Source organism: Trichoplusia ni, chromosome 15 (assembly GCF_003590095.1).
Source record: "Trichoplusia ni isolate ovarian cell line Hi5 chromosome 15, tn1, whole genome shotgun sequence".
Lineage (NCBI taxonomy): Eukaryota > Metazoa > Arthropoda > Insecta > Lepidoptera > Noctuidae > Trichoplusia > Trichoplusia ni.
In genome coordinates this window covers 8490438-8507232 of record NC_039492.1, presented here as the reverse complement: position 1 = coordinate 8507232, position 16795 = coordinate 8490438, and the positions used below count along the sequence as shown (strand labels likewise).

The 16795-nt window shown below is 35.2% G+C and overlaps 1 protein-coding gene across 3 annotated transcripts in view; it reads right to left on the bottom strand.

Annotated features, from left to right (window-relative positions):
* Positions 1-15592, bottom strand: part of LOC113501315 (heparan sulfate 2-O-sulfotransferase pipe) — a 91395-nt gene extending 75803 nt beyond the window's left edge. Inside the window, exons 1-2 of one of the 3 annotated variants that reach the window (XM_026882436.1) lie at positions 14633-15592; positions 13554-13846 (exon numbers count right to left, since the gene is read on the bottom strand). In XM_026882436.1, coding sequence (XP_026738237.1) covers positions 13554-13597 — 44 coding nt within the window. In that variant the 5' untranslated portion in view covers positions 13598-13846; positions 14633-15592. Of the gene's footprint in view, positions 1-13553; positions 14526-14632 lie in introns of those variants that run through there. The other 2 variants (XM_026882438.1, XM_026882437.1) reach the window with 2 other exon arrangements.
* Positions 15593-16795: the final 1203 nt, after the last annotated feature.

Below are 16795 nucleotides of genomic sequence, written 5' to 3'. Positions count from 1 at the left end.
TCCCATATAAATACAGTTAAGTACCGGCTGTTGGCCGTCACACGTTTTTTGTTTAACTCGAAACAAAACATGACATGACACGTCATTTGTCACAATTAGTCAAAGCATTCGTAGGATTACAAGGTAATCTGTAATTACTGTACTTTTTATATTAAGCATTAGCCTTGATACACGAAATATTTTTTGTTTTGATCTTAATGATGACGAATGTGGACTATGGTTCTTCTAAGATATTTATAACTTGTGAGGATTTAAAATTCAAAGCTTACGAAATATATTTGTACGACGACGTTTGAAATATATATTCTTTTTTCAACGAACTGTTTCATACTATTTTAACGACAGGTATTAAATGTTGAAATTTAAAAAAAAAACTTAACCCCAATTGGTTTTAATGGATAAATTCCTCTGGGAATACAATCGCTTCGACAAAATTATTGTTAACTTAATACACAAATTGATGAATGAAATATTCAATTCAATTAATTGGAACATTCCGCATTGTCCGATAGTAAAAAAATAATTAGGTGTTATCCAATTATTAATACATGCTGATTGATTTCCGCTGCACTTAGCTTATTATTTCCTAATAGGGCGTATCCGAGTTACGTAGCGTTAGCAACAAAAGTCGATCAACAAATGACAATTTTAAAAGCACTCTCTTATTTTATCATGTTGATTTCTATTTCTGTTGTACAGCTACTAAAACCCAATTCTTATACGCTTTTATATATACATAGGGCTAAACAGCACTAAAATCATTTGCTCGAACGGCACAGAACTTTCAAAAATTGTTCTGTAATTAACATAGCACAAAAAAAAGAAACAGTTTCTTAAATGTGACTGTGTGAGGACTTTTCTTGCAGTCTCTACTTAATGCACTAAGGTAGTATGTTTTATGCGAAGCTAAAAGGCATTTATTGATAATCTCACGCTCGTAACAGTCAATTAGACTGTGAGTTACTCCTCACTGGTCACGTTTAGGACGTAGAACAGTAATAGCCTGTGTCAAGAAAAACAAGAAAGAAGGTTTGCAACCGCTTGTTGTAAATTGACAACAATAGGAGTGAAGTTTTTCTTTTCTTTTGTTTTTTTATGGCTGACGAAGGAGTTAATAATTATGAAGTTTTGGATATGTATTTTCTTTTTCTTTAATTTCTTGTTTTGTTTTTAATGTTTTATTTGATGTAGTAACGGTAGGTTGGTAGTAAGCTCAACAACGAGCAACCCTTTAATTATTTATTAAAAAGAAACTCATTTCCCCCAAACGGAATTGATAGGTTTTCTTTTTCTTTGAAAATTAAAAAAATCTCTATCAAAAATTAGTTTTTTTTTGTATTACACTATCAGTAGCAAATTGATAATAATAATTCTTACATGTGTAGAATCGTCTACAAATACTTAAATTACATTAAATTATTTATTTTTATGCGATAAGGTATTAAATGTCAATGTCAAAACCAGAGCTACCTTTATATAATTAAAAGTTTAATGAGACGCAATTAACAGTAACTAATAGATACATATCTTGTTAACATAATTATCATCGTGAGACTATCACTTCTATGAAAAAATGTCTATTGCTGCATTGCTTTACAGCATGCGAAAGTTTCAATTATGAACAAAAGTACGTTGGTATGTATTCGATATTTATCGGAAAACAATGAGAGGGATTTTACGAAAGGAAAAATAATTTAATTCGTTCTTTTTATTTCCATACTCTGAAATAAATATAAAAATCTGAAGATCAAGAATGCTTTAAGTCTCAATAATATAATCTATTTAAAATAATTTTTAACACAATAATCAGCAAATTGTATCGAACTCAATATAAATTTAACTAATATTTAACACCGTTCTACACTCGTTTACACATACTGACAGTGAACACATACAAAGAAAGCAAATGCATAATCATTAATGCATACAAAAAAAAACTTTCTTTAAAAGTTCGCGTTAAATAAACAAAGTCTTACATTTAACCTCCCGACTAACTGAACCGAAAGCAAATTCACAGCTACAGTCATAAATTCTCTTATGGCAACATTAATCAGCTTTGAAACTGTAACTTCAGAAACAATGGAGGCGCGTAAGGAATATCCATGAACAACTCAAGATCTGTACCTGTATTATAAAATATATTATTCATACCAACGTCGACGTTAAAGCAAGACGCCGCTATAGGCATTGTAGAGCCTTCTCGCTCTACCAAAAGCAACAGTCCTACTACAAAAGCTCAAAGTACCCGCGCTAGTATACCATGCCTTCGACAGCCGACAGGAATAGCTATCTAAACGAAGCATTAATTAATGTAACAAGCATTTGAATTCAATACAATTTACAATGTACTGTTGTGAAAATTCATGCAAATGTTCGTTACAAATGTACTGAGAACGACGTTTCATTCAAAAGACTTCAACGCGTTTTCTCAGGATTGAAAGGAAATATGAAAAAACGTTCGATGTATCCGCTGTTAGGAAATTTCGCTTTCGAAATTATTTCGTACCATTGTAGGGTAATGTAACATTTTAGGTTGTTTAATTATTTTGCCTAATTTTGAGAATGGGGCCTGCAGATAAGGCAGCTTTAGAATTAAAACAGTGTCTAATAGAAAATGGAAATTACTTATATTAAGCTTGTTTTCTGTTTCTCATTGAATGTAAAAGAAATGTCACTAATAATTCAAAGATACTGCTGCTTCCTGGGAACGATTTAATGAAATGTGCAGTAGCCATTGAGAAATGTAACGACAAATACGTGTACGGTTCACAGTTAATACATTATAACGGCTTGTTTTTGTCAACTTGTTTCTTAATTGGATTATCCTACAATGCAACCTTCCGTTGCACCTCGAACATGCACGGTACGCTCTGATTCACACCAGCCCATACAAATTCAGACTTTACACTTAAGGTATTAAATCTCAATTTCCGCTGACGCCAACTGTCATGTGAAACAAAGTATAATTACACACTAAACAATGCTAAGAGCAATGTTTAAAAACTAGGGCTTGAGGAATTCACGCGAAATAAGGTCTTAGTAGCTTGCGGTTGTTACAGAGACATCAACTTTCGTCCTGCTTTGGGAAAAAGAACCTTATACCTTAAAACAGAAGGGAGCTAGTTGTGTTTGCTTGTTATCGCCACGCTTGACTGCGGTTTCCGCAGAATGCCATTGTATTGCAGTGTCATCGTAGATATATGTCACTGTTATAAGATCGACGGTGGCGTGACACGTCCGCCCGCAGATAACGTAGATACGTTTGTTTATAGTCACGCTACGGTCACGGGATGTAGTGCAGCCTCCAGCGAACTACTGCGATACACGAAGAATAGAGTTATGGTGCTGGGATCTAATGACTATCACGATAGAAGTACGTTATACATGTTAATACAGTCTACTCATATAGGAGAGCATAGTCTTCTTCAATTTACGTCAAGCACTGTGGTACACGTCGATTTTTTTTTTAAAACGACTCTCCTACCAACGAATTTAATCCTCGTGTCGCAGGACAACAGATCACATGCACAACAACACCCAGACTCAGAACAATAACAAAACAAACGACACGACGGGCAGAGTGACCAAAAAACTGATAACTCAAAAGCAAAGATATTAACGCCTTTTAATGAAATCATAAAACTTGTTTACAACTTTAATTTTACATTCATGGCATTTGTCTTAAAACCCATATATTACGTTTACGATGTAAGCGCGGAAGTTATGATACTTATTACATTTATAATTAGTACCTTTATTGTTTAAGTTCTGTACACTAATGTTATGTTACCTAAGTGCAGTGCGTTAATTATATAGTAAGAATGCTTCTTGGCTTCTAAAGTTGGTGTTTGTGTGCAAAATAATCATAGTCTTAATCTCACATCGACGCGTAATATATGGAAGTTGTTTAAATTGAATACATTTCGCCTTTTGCAAAAGTAGAGCAAACACATAAGTAATATTTCATCGATCTTAACTCAGTTTTAATTACTATTTCTGGAGACTTTGCAGTAAATTTTATGTTTAATTTTCTGCCACTTAACTCTCTCGAAAAATGTATCCACGTTTGATAGGTAGGTATAGGTATGCAAATATTAGTTTCTAATTGGTGTCTCCTTCCTTTTACTTTTCTAACAAACATTCCAACAATACACCAGTCTTGTCCTCAATAAAAACCAAGTAAAAGCGACAATGATTAAACATTACCGTGACGTCATACAGAGTGAAACGTTATACGTCAAAAACAGTTGTCACCTCGTCTGACCCGCGTATAATGACCGTCAAACTGTTGCTACACGTCGTCAAAGTTGAAGGTCACGCCAAGGTCACGGTATAACCAACATTTCCCACGGCCCTTCACATTATTCAGTAGTTGTTTAGCCAAGTCCATTGGCCTGTACATTCTGTGTATTTATGACTGAAAGAACCGATGTTTTAGCAGCAAATTATGTTGCTTAGGGAAACTGTTGACTGGCTGTCGTGGAAGAATGCTTGAGTGTACGGTTGTCACGTTTTAATATTAATACTGAGAAACGTTGTATTGTCTACGGTTATAGCGTTTTATATGCGTGACAGTTAGAGTTTGAAACTTTTTTTTAAAACATTTAAGTTTAAAACAAAAGAATCATAGAATGTCAGCCAATACTTTTGAATAGAGAAAGTTGATCTATGAAAATTACATATTATGCGATGTCAAAGTATATTATATTCACTGTACCACTTAAAATATAATACAGACTACTGTCTTTTATTTATTTCTAAAAAGAAATAAACAAATAGGTACACATTATAATGTATTTGTTTTGTTTGAATCCGTGATAACCGAGATGCTTACTTTCACGGAAAGTCGTGTTCCCTGACCTACTTTGTATGACTACTGTCTTTTATTTATTACCTACATTGTTTTAGATTTAAAAGATGATACATTAAAAGTCTAAACTTAAAATACAATTTTAGCTCTATCGCAATCGCATATAGATTTTTTATGGCAAATGAGCTATTATCAAACCTCAGATATCACAGTAGACCTGAGACCATACAAAAGATGTTGGAACGAATTTTACTCCAGTGAATTATATGTAAATAGATTCACATAATATATGATTAATTATAGTTGAAGTTGACAATTTTTTTTGTTTTCAGGTTGAAATCACTTCAGCACACCTGAGAAAGCCTGCACTTACGAAAACTGTATACGTCTGCTTAAAATACATACTTGATACTACTATAAATAAATTTAAGTGTTCTCTGTTTATTGATCGTCCTTAACCACTAGCACTATACGCGTATAACAGGTATGTTTCCAATAAACAAAAGAGGTCGTACAAAAAAAATTAAACGTTTAATTAATTTATCGAAAACAAAGATATGATAAAAAACTTATGTAGGAGTTGCCCGTGACGTCACAAACACAGGGATGTGTATTGGTAATATATATATTTACTTCGGCAGCGATTACAGTTTTAAACAGTATGTAATGTAGTATGTATGTATTAAATAGGTACAGTTTATTTATAAATGATAATTATTATTTTTAAAAGTAGATCGGGTCACTTTCCGGTTCGTCTCCGTATCGTAGGACACTATTGTTCACCATCTTGGAACATGCAGAAAGTTTTCGCGTGAAATGAATACGAGTGCAGTGCGCATGCGTGAGCTGTCATATTAGCCTGATTGAGCAGTGCAAGACGACTCTTTATAGCTTTTTGTTATTCATAATAACGCAAAATAGGTTTTTTTTAAAGTCATAGTTGTAAATCGATTGATTTATTGTGCTCAAATTTAAATTATGGTAATTTCTTAATACTTGTAATGTAATAATTTCCTCCAAATATAGTGTATCTGAATTAAGCAGTTGTCATATAAATTGGAACGTATGGAATGTTTTGATTAATGTCCAATTCCATTCAACATAAAAAAATAACATTTTGCTTGATTGGAACACGGCCGATATTTATATTTCGCTTTTATTCTCGAATGCCGGCCGACAAGCTTTCGACTGATACAAAAATAAATAATAATGCAATCAACACCATCTATCCTCCTTTACATGAAGGGCTATATAAACATATGTATTGGTAAGCTAACACTCGTATTTACAAGATAGCAAGATAACGGAAACGTGTGATGTTTACGAGACAAGTGATATCGATGAGAAAGGCCGAATCATCCGCTCAGCACTGCTTACTACGATTGTTCGTCACTTCCTATTGGCCTGCATTCTCTATACGTACTATCACTACCGTAGTATCTATGTTTTATATGATAGTATCAAGTAACCCTTTTTTTCCGGATGGAATATCATCAAATAACTTCTGCTGACTTTGTGGCGGAAGGGAGTGTCAGACAATTACTGAATAAAAATCATCCATGTTCCTTCTTTTGTATAACGGGGCCACGGTAGCCCCTTTCGTACAATCCTGCTGGCCCGACAGGCAACAATCCCAATGGATTCAACTGATTGTGTAGACATCTCTTTATGCTTAGCGACAACATTATTGTAATTTCGAAGTGGCGATGAATTTGTAAAAGTTTTTTTAATAGATTCATCAAACCAAAGCTGACTCCGATAATGAGAAGAAATTATCAGTTCGCTCTTTCCGTATATGAGGATAAATTTAGTTTTAATATATTTCCCACCTACCACAAAAATGTAAAGAAACCTTATTATTTACCACATCATTTTAGAAATCACATGACACCGCCAAAAATTCTTACAGTTAAACCAGCTTAAAACAGCGAGGTTTAGCACAATCACTGTTTAAAAAATATCTCACATGAGTGCAATTAAATGTCAAAACTTTCATCGCGAGATCGTGTGTGTCCTGGTGCCACACTTGCGGAACCCGGCCCCATTGCGCACGCGCGCCGAATATTCACCGCACTCGGGCCCTCGCCATTAACGAGAATGACGCCCATTTAAATAAACCCAAATGCAAAGTCATTACTTTCTGTGTGTTTTTTAATACAAATTCGATTGGTACCGTCTGTATCAGTAAGTAATTTACTCTTGCCCATCCGTACGGAAGCACATTGTTACCGACCTAATAGCCGAGTTTCACACAAACATAAGACGATTACCCGAGAGCGGACAGCGTAAACGATGGATACCGAACGAATATGGAACGGTAACTCTATAAGGTAACAAAAACTCCATTCATGAACTGACCCCGAACAAATTATCTAACTGTTCGACGCTTAATTTACGGACGCAGCTCACGTATGTTTCTTTACAAATCGTCCATTATGTGCGTTGGAATTTAAATTTCAAATAAAACAAAATAGCCTAAAACTTTCTTATGTAGGTGACTGTACGTGTAGATACTTCGAAGACGAATTCTTTTGTGTGCGGTGTAGTTGAGTTGCTTCCACTTGTAATGACGTTATGCAGACATGAATAGATTTCAAAGTTTCGCATTGCTGAACTCAATACAAAGGAACGATCCTTGTTACGGCGCTAAATGTGTAATGCAAAAACTACACAATACAATGCCAGCTCTTGCGAGATACCAAGATGTGTTATGGTAGAAGCAATCTCGGTCGCCTTGGAAACCTTATAAAAACAACTGAAGACGTCAAAGTCACTGAACACTTTGGCGGGCGAATAAAATAATATATTTTAGTGGCCATTACTTTAACCGTCTAGTATGTTACGTTGAAACTGCTTACAGTTGTAGCCTGGTGGCTACCTAGACAGCCGAGTACACCGGCTAATATGCATTTAATATGTATTTGCAAGCTACTTGTACATGAAACTGTTACACGTGGTCACTCGGCGTGGCAGCTGCCTATTAATTATTGAAGAATTACTTTCCGATGCGGGATGCGGCGAGGGTAGGAAGTGAAGCGTTGACGCGATAACTGTTCAGCGAACAACGACCTAGACCTTGTGTAACAGCTCTGCCGACCACACCACAATGGACAGGAATTCTAATGAGCGCACTAAAAATTGCTTTGAATGCTGATTATTTTTTTCTGTGCACTTGAACTGTAATGAGGACGCTGAAATTGCACAACAAACCGACTCAATACAACAATTAACTCGGGTAAACTAATCAAACGAGTAGAATTGCCGATGAATATGTAATTACAGAGTTGATCATCGGCGTGACGAGTATATTCGTTATGGAGTTATTAGAAACTGTGGACTTGTAATTTGTTTGGACTTGGTGATATTATATCATGTTTGTTCGGTGAAAGTGCTGATGTAAGTCTGTTTTCGTGGACAGCGGTGTGTGAAGAGTCGCGGAGTGCTCCCGTTCGAGGCAGAGAGCGGAACGATGGCGACACTCGACAGCAGACTGCATCCTCACGGACCTAGTGCCCAATTTCTCTCGCTACATTAACTACCACACTTTTATCTTAATTTGCTCCATTTGCGGAATCTCGTTCTTGTATACATTTTACTTTGTAAGATTTTACTTGCATTCTATAAGGCCTAAATAATGATCTTCAATAAAGAACAAACCCGGATCTACCATAAACGTATCTTCTAAATTAGTTGAAAATAATTTTTCATTTTCGCTGATGATAGAATACGGGAATGACTCCACAACGCTGATACTTTTAAAAAATATACAATAAAAAAACCCTGCAGAAAAATATCATCTAAATATGTAGAAATACGCTCAAGCACAGATCTAACTGTAAAAACTTGCTATCATTATGTAAATAAAGAGAATGGTACATATGTTCTGTGTCAGATATGAGCCACACGACAGTACTGCTACCTGATTGTCTTCGTAATGTCATAACTTATTCATGTCTGCGCATGCAGCCGTCACCTGCTTCACTCAATTAATTCTAACTACAGACTCTCGCAGAATATCAAGAGAAAAACATTCCTGAGATGTCTTGTACCCCAAAACATTATAATATTATGTAGGTCAATTGACACGTGCGTATATAGATGTTTTAGTTAAGTTAATTTCATATGAATATGCAGTGTTTATTTAAATTAATTTTGTTCTTATTTATTTACTTTAATTGTTACTTTTTAGGAGGTAAGCATCCGTGAAGAGAGAAAACAATTGAAACTTCGATACAAACAGTTCTACTTCTCTATATTTATTTACAATTTTATCAGTGGATAAGTACTTACACATGCAACTTAAAGTCTAAGATAAAATATCTATTAATTAAAAGAGTAATTAGTCACTAAGGTAACAAGCTAAGGAGGAATTCTTAGAAAGTGTGAAACAAATATGGCAATGGCTTCCACGTTCTTAAAACACATTGAGTATTAATAGCAGGTAATTAAGGTCATTGTAATTAAGCGGATTCTTCTGCACTCGCAAAGCGGAGACTATGCGCTTGCGCCGACGACGGCCGTTTCGCGACGATGCGAACCACAACTGGAGCAGAACGTAATTTCTAGACGAGAAATATTTGTCTGATTGACGTTTATTGTTAGTAAGATACGCGCATATGAGACATGACTCTCATCAAACACTATTAATCATAACTCGAAAGCTTATACGATCATTTCTACAATTTCTCCGCCATATTGTTAATTTCGCTATAAACCAGATGAGGCTTAAGTTAAGGTTATTCAATGAGAGCTTAAAATATTGAAATAAAAGGTATTAATATTTTACTATCGTGATGGTATACCAATGCCTGAGAAAGATAGACCTTGAGAAATATACTTAAGAAATATTTCATTCATTCACAATTTTATTAAGGTCAGCATTGGGATAAAGCTCTTGAAAATAAAGAGACAGTTAAATGTGAAATCTTGTTGATAATAAAACTGAACAATCTGTTCATCTTTTCCTAGTGATAAATCTACATAAAGCTGACCAAGTGACCTTAGGGCGACATAAAACCGCAGTTATAAGTTCAGCAGTAAATTTTACAGGGTTAGGTTATCGAGGCCTTGCACTTAGACGGCGCAAAGCACTCACACTGTACACAATTAAACTTATATTACCAACGTTGATTTCCAACATGTTTCCAATTATTTTGATCAGAAAATTATTATAAGAGGAAATTTCTGCCAAGGGAAATAGTTTATTTTTTAAGTATGAGAGAAAAAGATTTACCGACCCAAAACTTTTTGACTAAAATTTTAAATACATTAACGCTAGGTGTCTTTATTTTCCATTTCCTCATAGAAAATACTTATTAGTGGCCGCATTATCTATGACCCTTTTACATACACAGTATAGGAGTATGAAGAGAGATCTTCAGATCTAAATAAATACTTCAGCATTTTTATGTAATATTTGTTTATAGCAAAACGGATGTAGCGCCCATCTTGACGTACTATTGGTCCTCACTTCCGTCAAGTGCACTCGACAAGACGCAACAGTTTAAACTTATATAAAACTAGACGCGAAAACGAGTCGACGACAGTAATTAACTTCCGTATACTTCGAAGAAAACAGAAACAGTTTGTTGACAGACAATCAGTTATAACTGGAATACGCTGAGAATAGGTATATAATCTAAGGCTGAGAAAAAGAAATGAGGAACATTGGCAGAATGTCAAAGAAATCACTCTTGAACGGATGTCAATTATTGCAGTAATTGTTATTATAGGAACTAGCTAATCCCAGCGATTGTTATCAATTAAGCTTTTGTGTAATAAAAACATTTGTAATAACGGAATTATCCTAAGAAGGAAATAATACACAGTGCCTGTAGCCGTTACTACTGACTTAAAAATAGATAACGCAGAATTTGATCAAATATCTATGTGTCTTAGACTAGCATACCATACCTTACAGTCAACTATATCTGCTATCCTAAAAACTACTCTCTTGGGTTACCCTAAGGGGTCACAGTTTTGACTTTGAAGTCTGAGACTTACTAACTTACTGTTGTTCACCTACTCATTCATAAGTTCCAGTAAAGCTAAGAATAAGTACTACTACTACTAGTTCCGTAGTCAAGTTCTTATGCTATAACAATCACAGACACAGTTCCTTTCTTTTTTCGAAGCGGCGCCATCTCACCTCAAGCATATATTTTCTGAGAACGTGTACTCAACCAAGAAATACGAATGAAGGCTAATCGATCAGTGTGGTAGCCGCATAGCTACACTACAAGTGGCTCATGAATATTCAAACTTATTAATAGCTGGGGGATCGATTGTATACGTGCATACGTTACGAGCTATGACGCGTGCAAGCAGGCGCCATCGCGCCACCGTCTTTTGTTAATTGTAAAACTTACCCAGATAACCGCAAGAACAGAGAAAAATCAACAGACCGAATATACGCGGGTTGAGGCAGATTTTTTTAATGTTAAGCCATCAGAACGAATGTCGTAATCCCGAGAGAGCCGATATGTCGCAAAACTCGAAATCTCGTTGAAACCTGAAAGCTCTTTTCCAGTTTAGACGAGTACGTAATACCTGTTTAATTACTTTCTCGAGGACGTGCCCGTTTGACAGCTCTATCAATCCTAAATTATTGCCATCTGGTAGGTTTAAGCCAAATGGTGAAAACTTTTACGTAAAAGTTGGGAATATGAATTTCCGTAAATTGTCACTACTGTTGACACATTTAGGGCATACAAATATATGTCTATATGTGTATGTATGCCTGTATGTCTAACATTATTCAACATTGATTTTTAGTAAACTTACATAATAAAATAACCCTTACGTACGAGTGGATAGCGTGGAATTACGTCTCATAAACTATGAACGGCTATATAAAGCCTTGACAGTACAATAACACAAAAAGAACAAGAAGTCTATTATCTATGCTCTTTACAAGAAAACACAATGAATAAATAATTCAATAGGACGAACTCCGGTTTGCATAATAACAGTTTGCTTGAATAAAAACATATATCATATGGAAATATCTTCGGAGTATCGAGGCACCCCGGATAGAGACCGCGCCGGAGGCCTAGTCAAATTGTAAAAACATTTATATCCAGGGTACATTATAGGCGTATAAAGTTTATAGTGTATAACGACGATATTGTAAATATTATATTGGTATAGGATTATAAAAGATCTCAACTTTAGTACAGATAATTCGCTCTATCTAACAACACTTTCTTTTGTATGTCCATATATTGTAAAGCACAACCTACGTAGTCTCGGGGAATGTCAAAAAAGTTGGACCAACTGCTGATGGACTTATAGGGATGTTACCTAACTCAAACGACAATTTATTAATCAGACATTTTTAAAAACCTATTCTAATATTATAAAGCTAAAAGCTAGGTTTGTTTGTTTGAACGCGATAAAACATGAACTTCGTACTACTCCGATTGAAAAGTTTCGAACTTACAGCGTTGGATAGTCCAAGGAAGGGTTTAGGATAATAATATCATGTTATGATAAATAGGAGCAGAGCAGAAACAAAAACGGGGGAATTTGAAGTGCTCTAGAACTATTCATACGATTGTCGCATGCAACTTCTTAACGAATTACTAAGCTAAAAATACTATCTAAGGATATGTGGAACTCAATGTTGTTCAGAGTTCAGATCTCGATCCGGTGAAGACTGGAGAAACATGTTGGCTCATAGCCACATGCATATTGAGTTTAAAGACCGCATTAATGTAAGGGAAGTACTGAGAGTTTCCTTGAAATAACCACATTCCTCGATTATAATATATCTGAGTTAGTAAAGCTTCCGATTAGCATGGAAGACTTGTTTACACTACATTCATATTTAAAACACTATTGGAACCCAACATCTTTGCATAACACGATATAAAAGAACATAATTTTCATAAAAAGGGACGTAAACCAAAACGTCTGTCAATAATTTATTTTCTAGGTAATTAGCGTATAATCAGCTAATCAGGAGCCATTGAACTCCTTTAAATTTATAAAAGATAGTAAAAACGCACAGAGTTCTCAGATTCTGCACATAATGCCCTAGAGGGTATTGGGATCAATTATCGAAAACATTATTTGGATAAATTGATAATTTGTTTTCAGTTTGTTATTCAGTGATTAGTTTTGTAACTTAAAACAATTTTAACTGCGATTTTTTTAATTGAAATTCTTACCACAATGGATACCTACTTAGTATTCATTTGTCAAATTACCGCGGTGGCTTTTGTCACATCAAACATTATTCCACATGCACAATGTTATTTACCATACAAGAACATTAGATAGCAGATAAGTACGTTAGTAGCGGAGTCAACGCACCATTGTCAGCTCTCAGCAACAATGCTAGCGATACAGTTGACAAAAAGCGCACGCCGCCACCGCCGCCGCCGCTGCGACTGGCGGCCCATGTCATTCACCCGCCGTGGAAATCGCTGTTTACATCTCCGACATTAATCGATTCGACAATCGAATCAAATTTCGAATTAATCGATATTTTATCCCCATCATTCATTTCTGCCGGACAAAACGCAATTAACATTGGCAGTCGGCCGTATCAGGATAGAAATCAACCGCGAGTCCCGAGATAAGTAGACAGTTTTCGGTGCTTGTTATGTGCATAGGATTGCAATAATTCCGTGCATTCAATACTGAAACAGTGACATAATGTCGAGTCCATATTTGCAGAACAATGAGACCGCTCAGACTTGAATACTATAATTATGAAGTAGCTCAAGAGAGTGCTTACCTCTTGGGCACACTAATCCGTCGTTGCCGGAACAGGTGGTCCATTGTTCCTTAGCTCTTCTTTGTCTTTACACTTTAACTCGGCCTCTCCCACACAAATATAGGAAATTACGAACTTTCACTTAATCTTATGTTTTTGTTCCGGAATGTCCACAGTACTTGTATCTCTGTAGTCGAACCACTGTGTCCACACTGGGCCACTAAAACCCTTGGGTATTCTGAATTAAACTTTACACGGTCTAGTGAGCCTGGACTATGGGCAACTATTACTAAATGATTCTTAAAAGGCAAGGTCTGCAAGAAAATTAAAGCTTAAAAGGAGGTCAAATATAAAATATTTAATCCTGGCTGATAAGAATCAATTTTAAATTTACTTTTTGCTAGCTACATAAAAACACATTCAACTTATTTTAAGTTTTTTTCTAATAGATCCATAAAAAGTATCTATTGTAAAATTCGTGGTCACGATAGCTCATCTGATTTGGAGCAAAGACAATCAGATATTAATTGATGGTATCAAATATCATTTCGGCGGCGATTACATTCATTGGGAGAAAGTGAAGGCGAATGATGCGCCGGCGCAGCCACTCGCTCCTCTCGCTACATTAACGATCATCACAAACACAACTTTGATGTATAAAAACTTACTTAATATTTTTAGCGTCCATTTAAATTGTTAATGAGTGGCACTTTATGGAATGAGAATCATAAAATCTTTATCACTTAGTACAATGAATTAAGAATTAATTATTTATTAGTTCTTTAAACATTTATAGGTCTGTGCTCCATTTTCTTATAAAAAGAGAAATGATTTCGTGGCTATAATTATGCCATGTAAATTCTTTAAAGTAACTTTAACATGCAAAACTGATTATACATTGTAACAACATTCCATTATTGATTTACTTGCGTGATCTGTCACTGGTACGAGAATGTGTTTTTGTGTATCGAAAAATATGTGTGAAATTTTCTTTCTTTCAAATAATAAAAATTTAAAATATAAAATTCTGATCATTTTTTTTTCTATTCAATAATTAAATATATATTTTTCATTTTGTAACAAAATTAATCAATTTTTACCAAAAAAAAATCCAATCAAGTTCTTAAATCCGAAATAAAAAAGACACGAATATTAAATAATCAAACACAAAATTAAATTACTATTTAGCGATCGAGTTTCGCGCGACTTTCTACCGCGTGCGTAGCGTTGCCGACGCGCTCAAGATACGTGCGACCCCGTGGCCATATGACGGAGCACTGAAGCGCCGGCACCGGCATCGGACAGACGATCGCTACAGCTCATCCCCCAGCCCTTCTTACAGGTGGCTACAACACTAGAGTTATAAATGTTACTGTAACGCCTAGATGAAAGATAAGGATGATGTAACTGCATGCTGCATTAATTATTGCGAACATAGTTTATAACTATTTGTAAGTACTAGTTATTGTATATTGTAAGAAATACGGATACTGTGAGCCTTGTTTAGGAAAGATTCTGTCTCATATCGATACCTATTTTCATACCTATTAACAGTTCAATAAGGTTCCCATCAATTAGATTGCTTTTTTTGTTGTTTAAAAAAAGCTGCCTATTTTATTCCCCGTATTTGCGCAAATATTTTTTTTCGCTTTTAAATTAATTATAATATTCCAGCACTGCCCGCCATGTTCCCAATTTGTCGATGTAAATAAGTAGGGCCAACCCGTTAAAATGGAACTATATTTTATTAGTCGCAAATTATTATAATAACAACGTTAATAGTAGCTCTGCATTTAAAGGTGTAAAATTTAAATCACGTTTAGTCTCGATATGCCAGTCATTTCGAACAAAGGTAAAATTATCACATTTCGCTTTGCGTGAGTCCGGTGCACGCGATCGAAGTGTTAATTAAAAAAAAAAACTACCTATAATCGCGTTCCCTATGTTGTCTCTGCCGGTTCTGAGTAACAGTTGTTTATACTGGTTTGTCTATGAGATTTCTAATTCGCATAATTCGAATTAATATTTTTCGGTCTAATTGCGAGTGAGCATCATAAGCATGTATTTACTGGTTAACGGTCGATGCGATTATTCGCATAACTACAGACTATATCGTTACTACGAATGTTCTTAAAATAATAGGTGGACATGGATGTGTCTAGCTTGTTTAGTTATTATTTACTCGTTATTTATTGCCTACAGCATAATTACGTCTACATTTCTTTTTATTGCCTCTTTTTGAGCACTGAAAATACGGTCTAACTGTCCATACATATACAATTAGCCGCTTTCTGAAATCTTAAATCTAACTTACTGCTAGCAATGATGAATGCTAGCAATTAGGAAAACAGATTTTGAACTCTATACAATACTTTATACTACTTTATAGGTACTTTATACACACCTTTTTTCATGATCTTTGTCACACCTTGTTATTTATTTATGTATAGGTATTATATTTTTTACTGGGCAGAATATTTAGCCTGTTTCATGCCAATTCTTATCACGATACAACAATACAGTTTATAAAGTTTCTTACAAAATTTAAATAAAATGAAAGTACTAACAGTTTTTACATTTTTCAACGTCGCATTTCCGCGCATTATATACCGTTAAATAATACATAAATTGCCCCATTAGACTCATAATCGTTAATGCGACTGCGGATCGAGAGATCCTAGGTTTAATTCCCAGGTAGGGAATAATTGCGTTTACTGAGAAATTGAACGTAGCGAGCTCGGGTATTAAGTAGAGCCTGTTAAAAAACCTAGTTGTGTGTTGTGATCACACAACTGCTTGTCCTACGCGGGGATCGAATCCGCGACACGAAGCGCGCAGTGGGTTTGGCGTCGTCGTGACCTCACAAAAACGATCGACTCTAACACGCTGCACTGGAGACAACTATCCATCTACAGAATCAAAAGTTTAACTTATTTTTTATTGCAAAATGTCGTCTCAACCAATACTTTAATAAGGTAAAATAGACGTACCTAAATCAAAGCAAAAGGTTCAAAGAGTTACCAGTAAAGTGGTTTATTAGGCCAATAAATCAAGAATCACCTAACCTCTACCTAGCTGCATGACGAACACTATAAAACAGTAATCACCAACACACAGATTTCACTTCACACTTTCCTTCAGAACTCGCAAAGATCATGTAAATGTCAAACATCACATGTCTACTTCCATTTCGTTCTGGCACCTTCGCTACGTCGTCCGAAATGTCTGGCCGTCTGAAATATGTTACATGACTGTAACTCCGG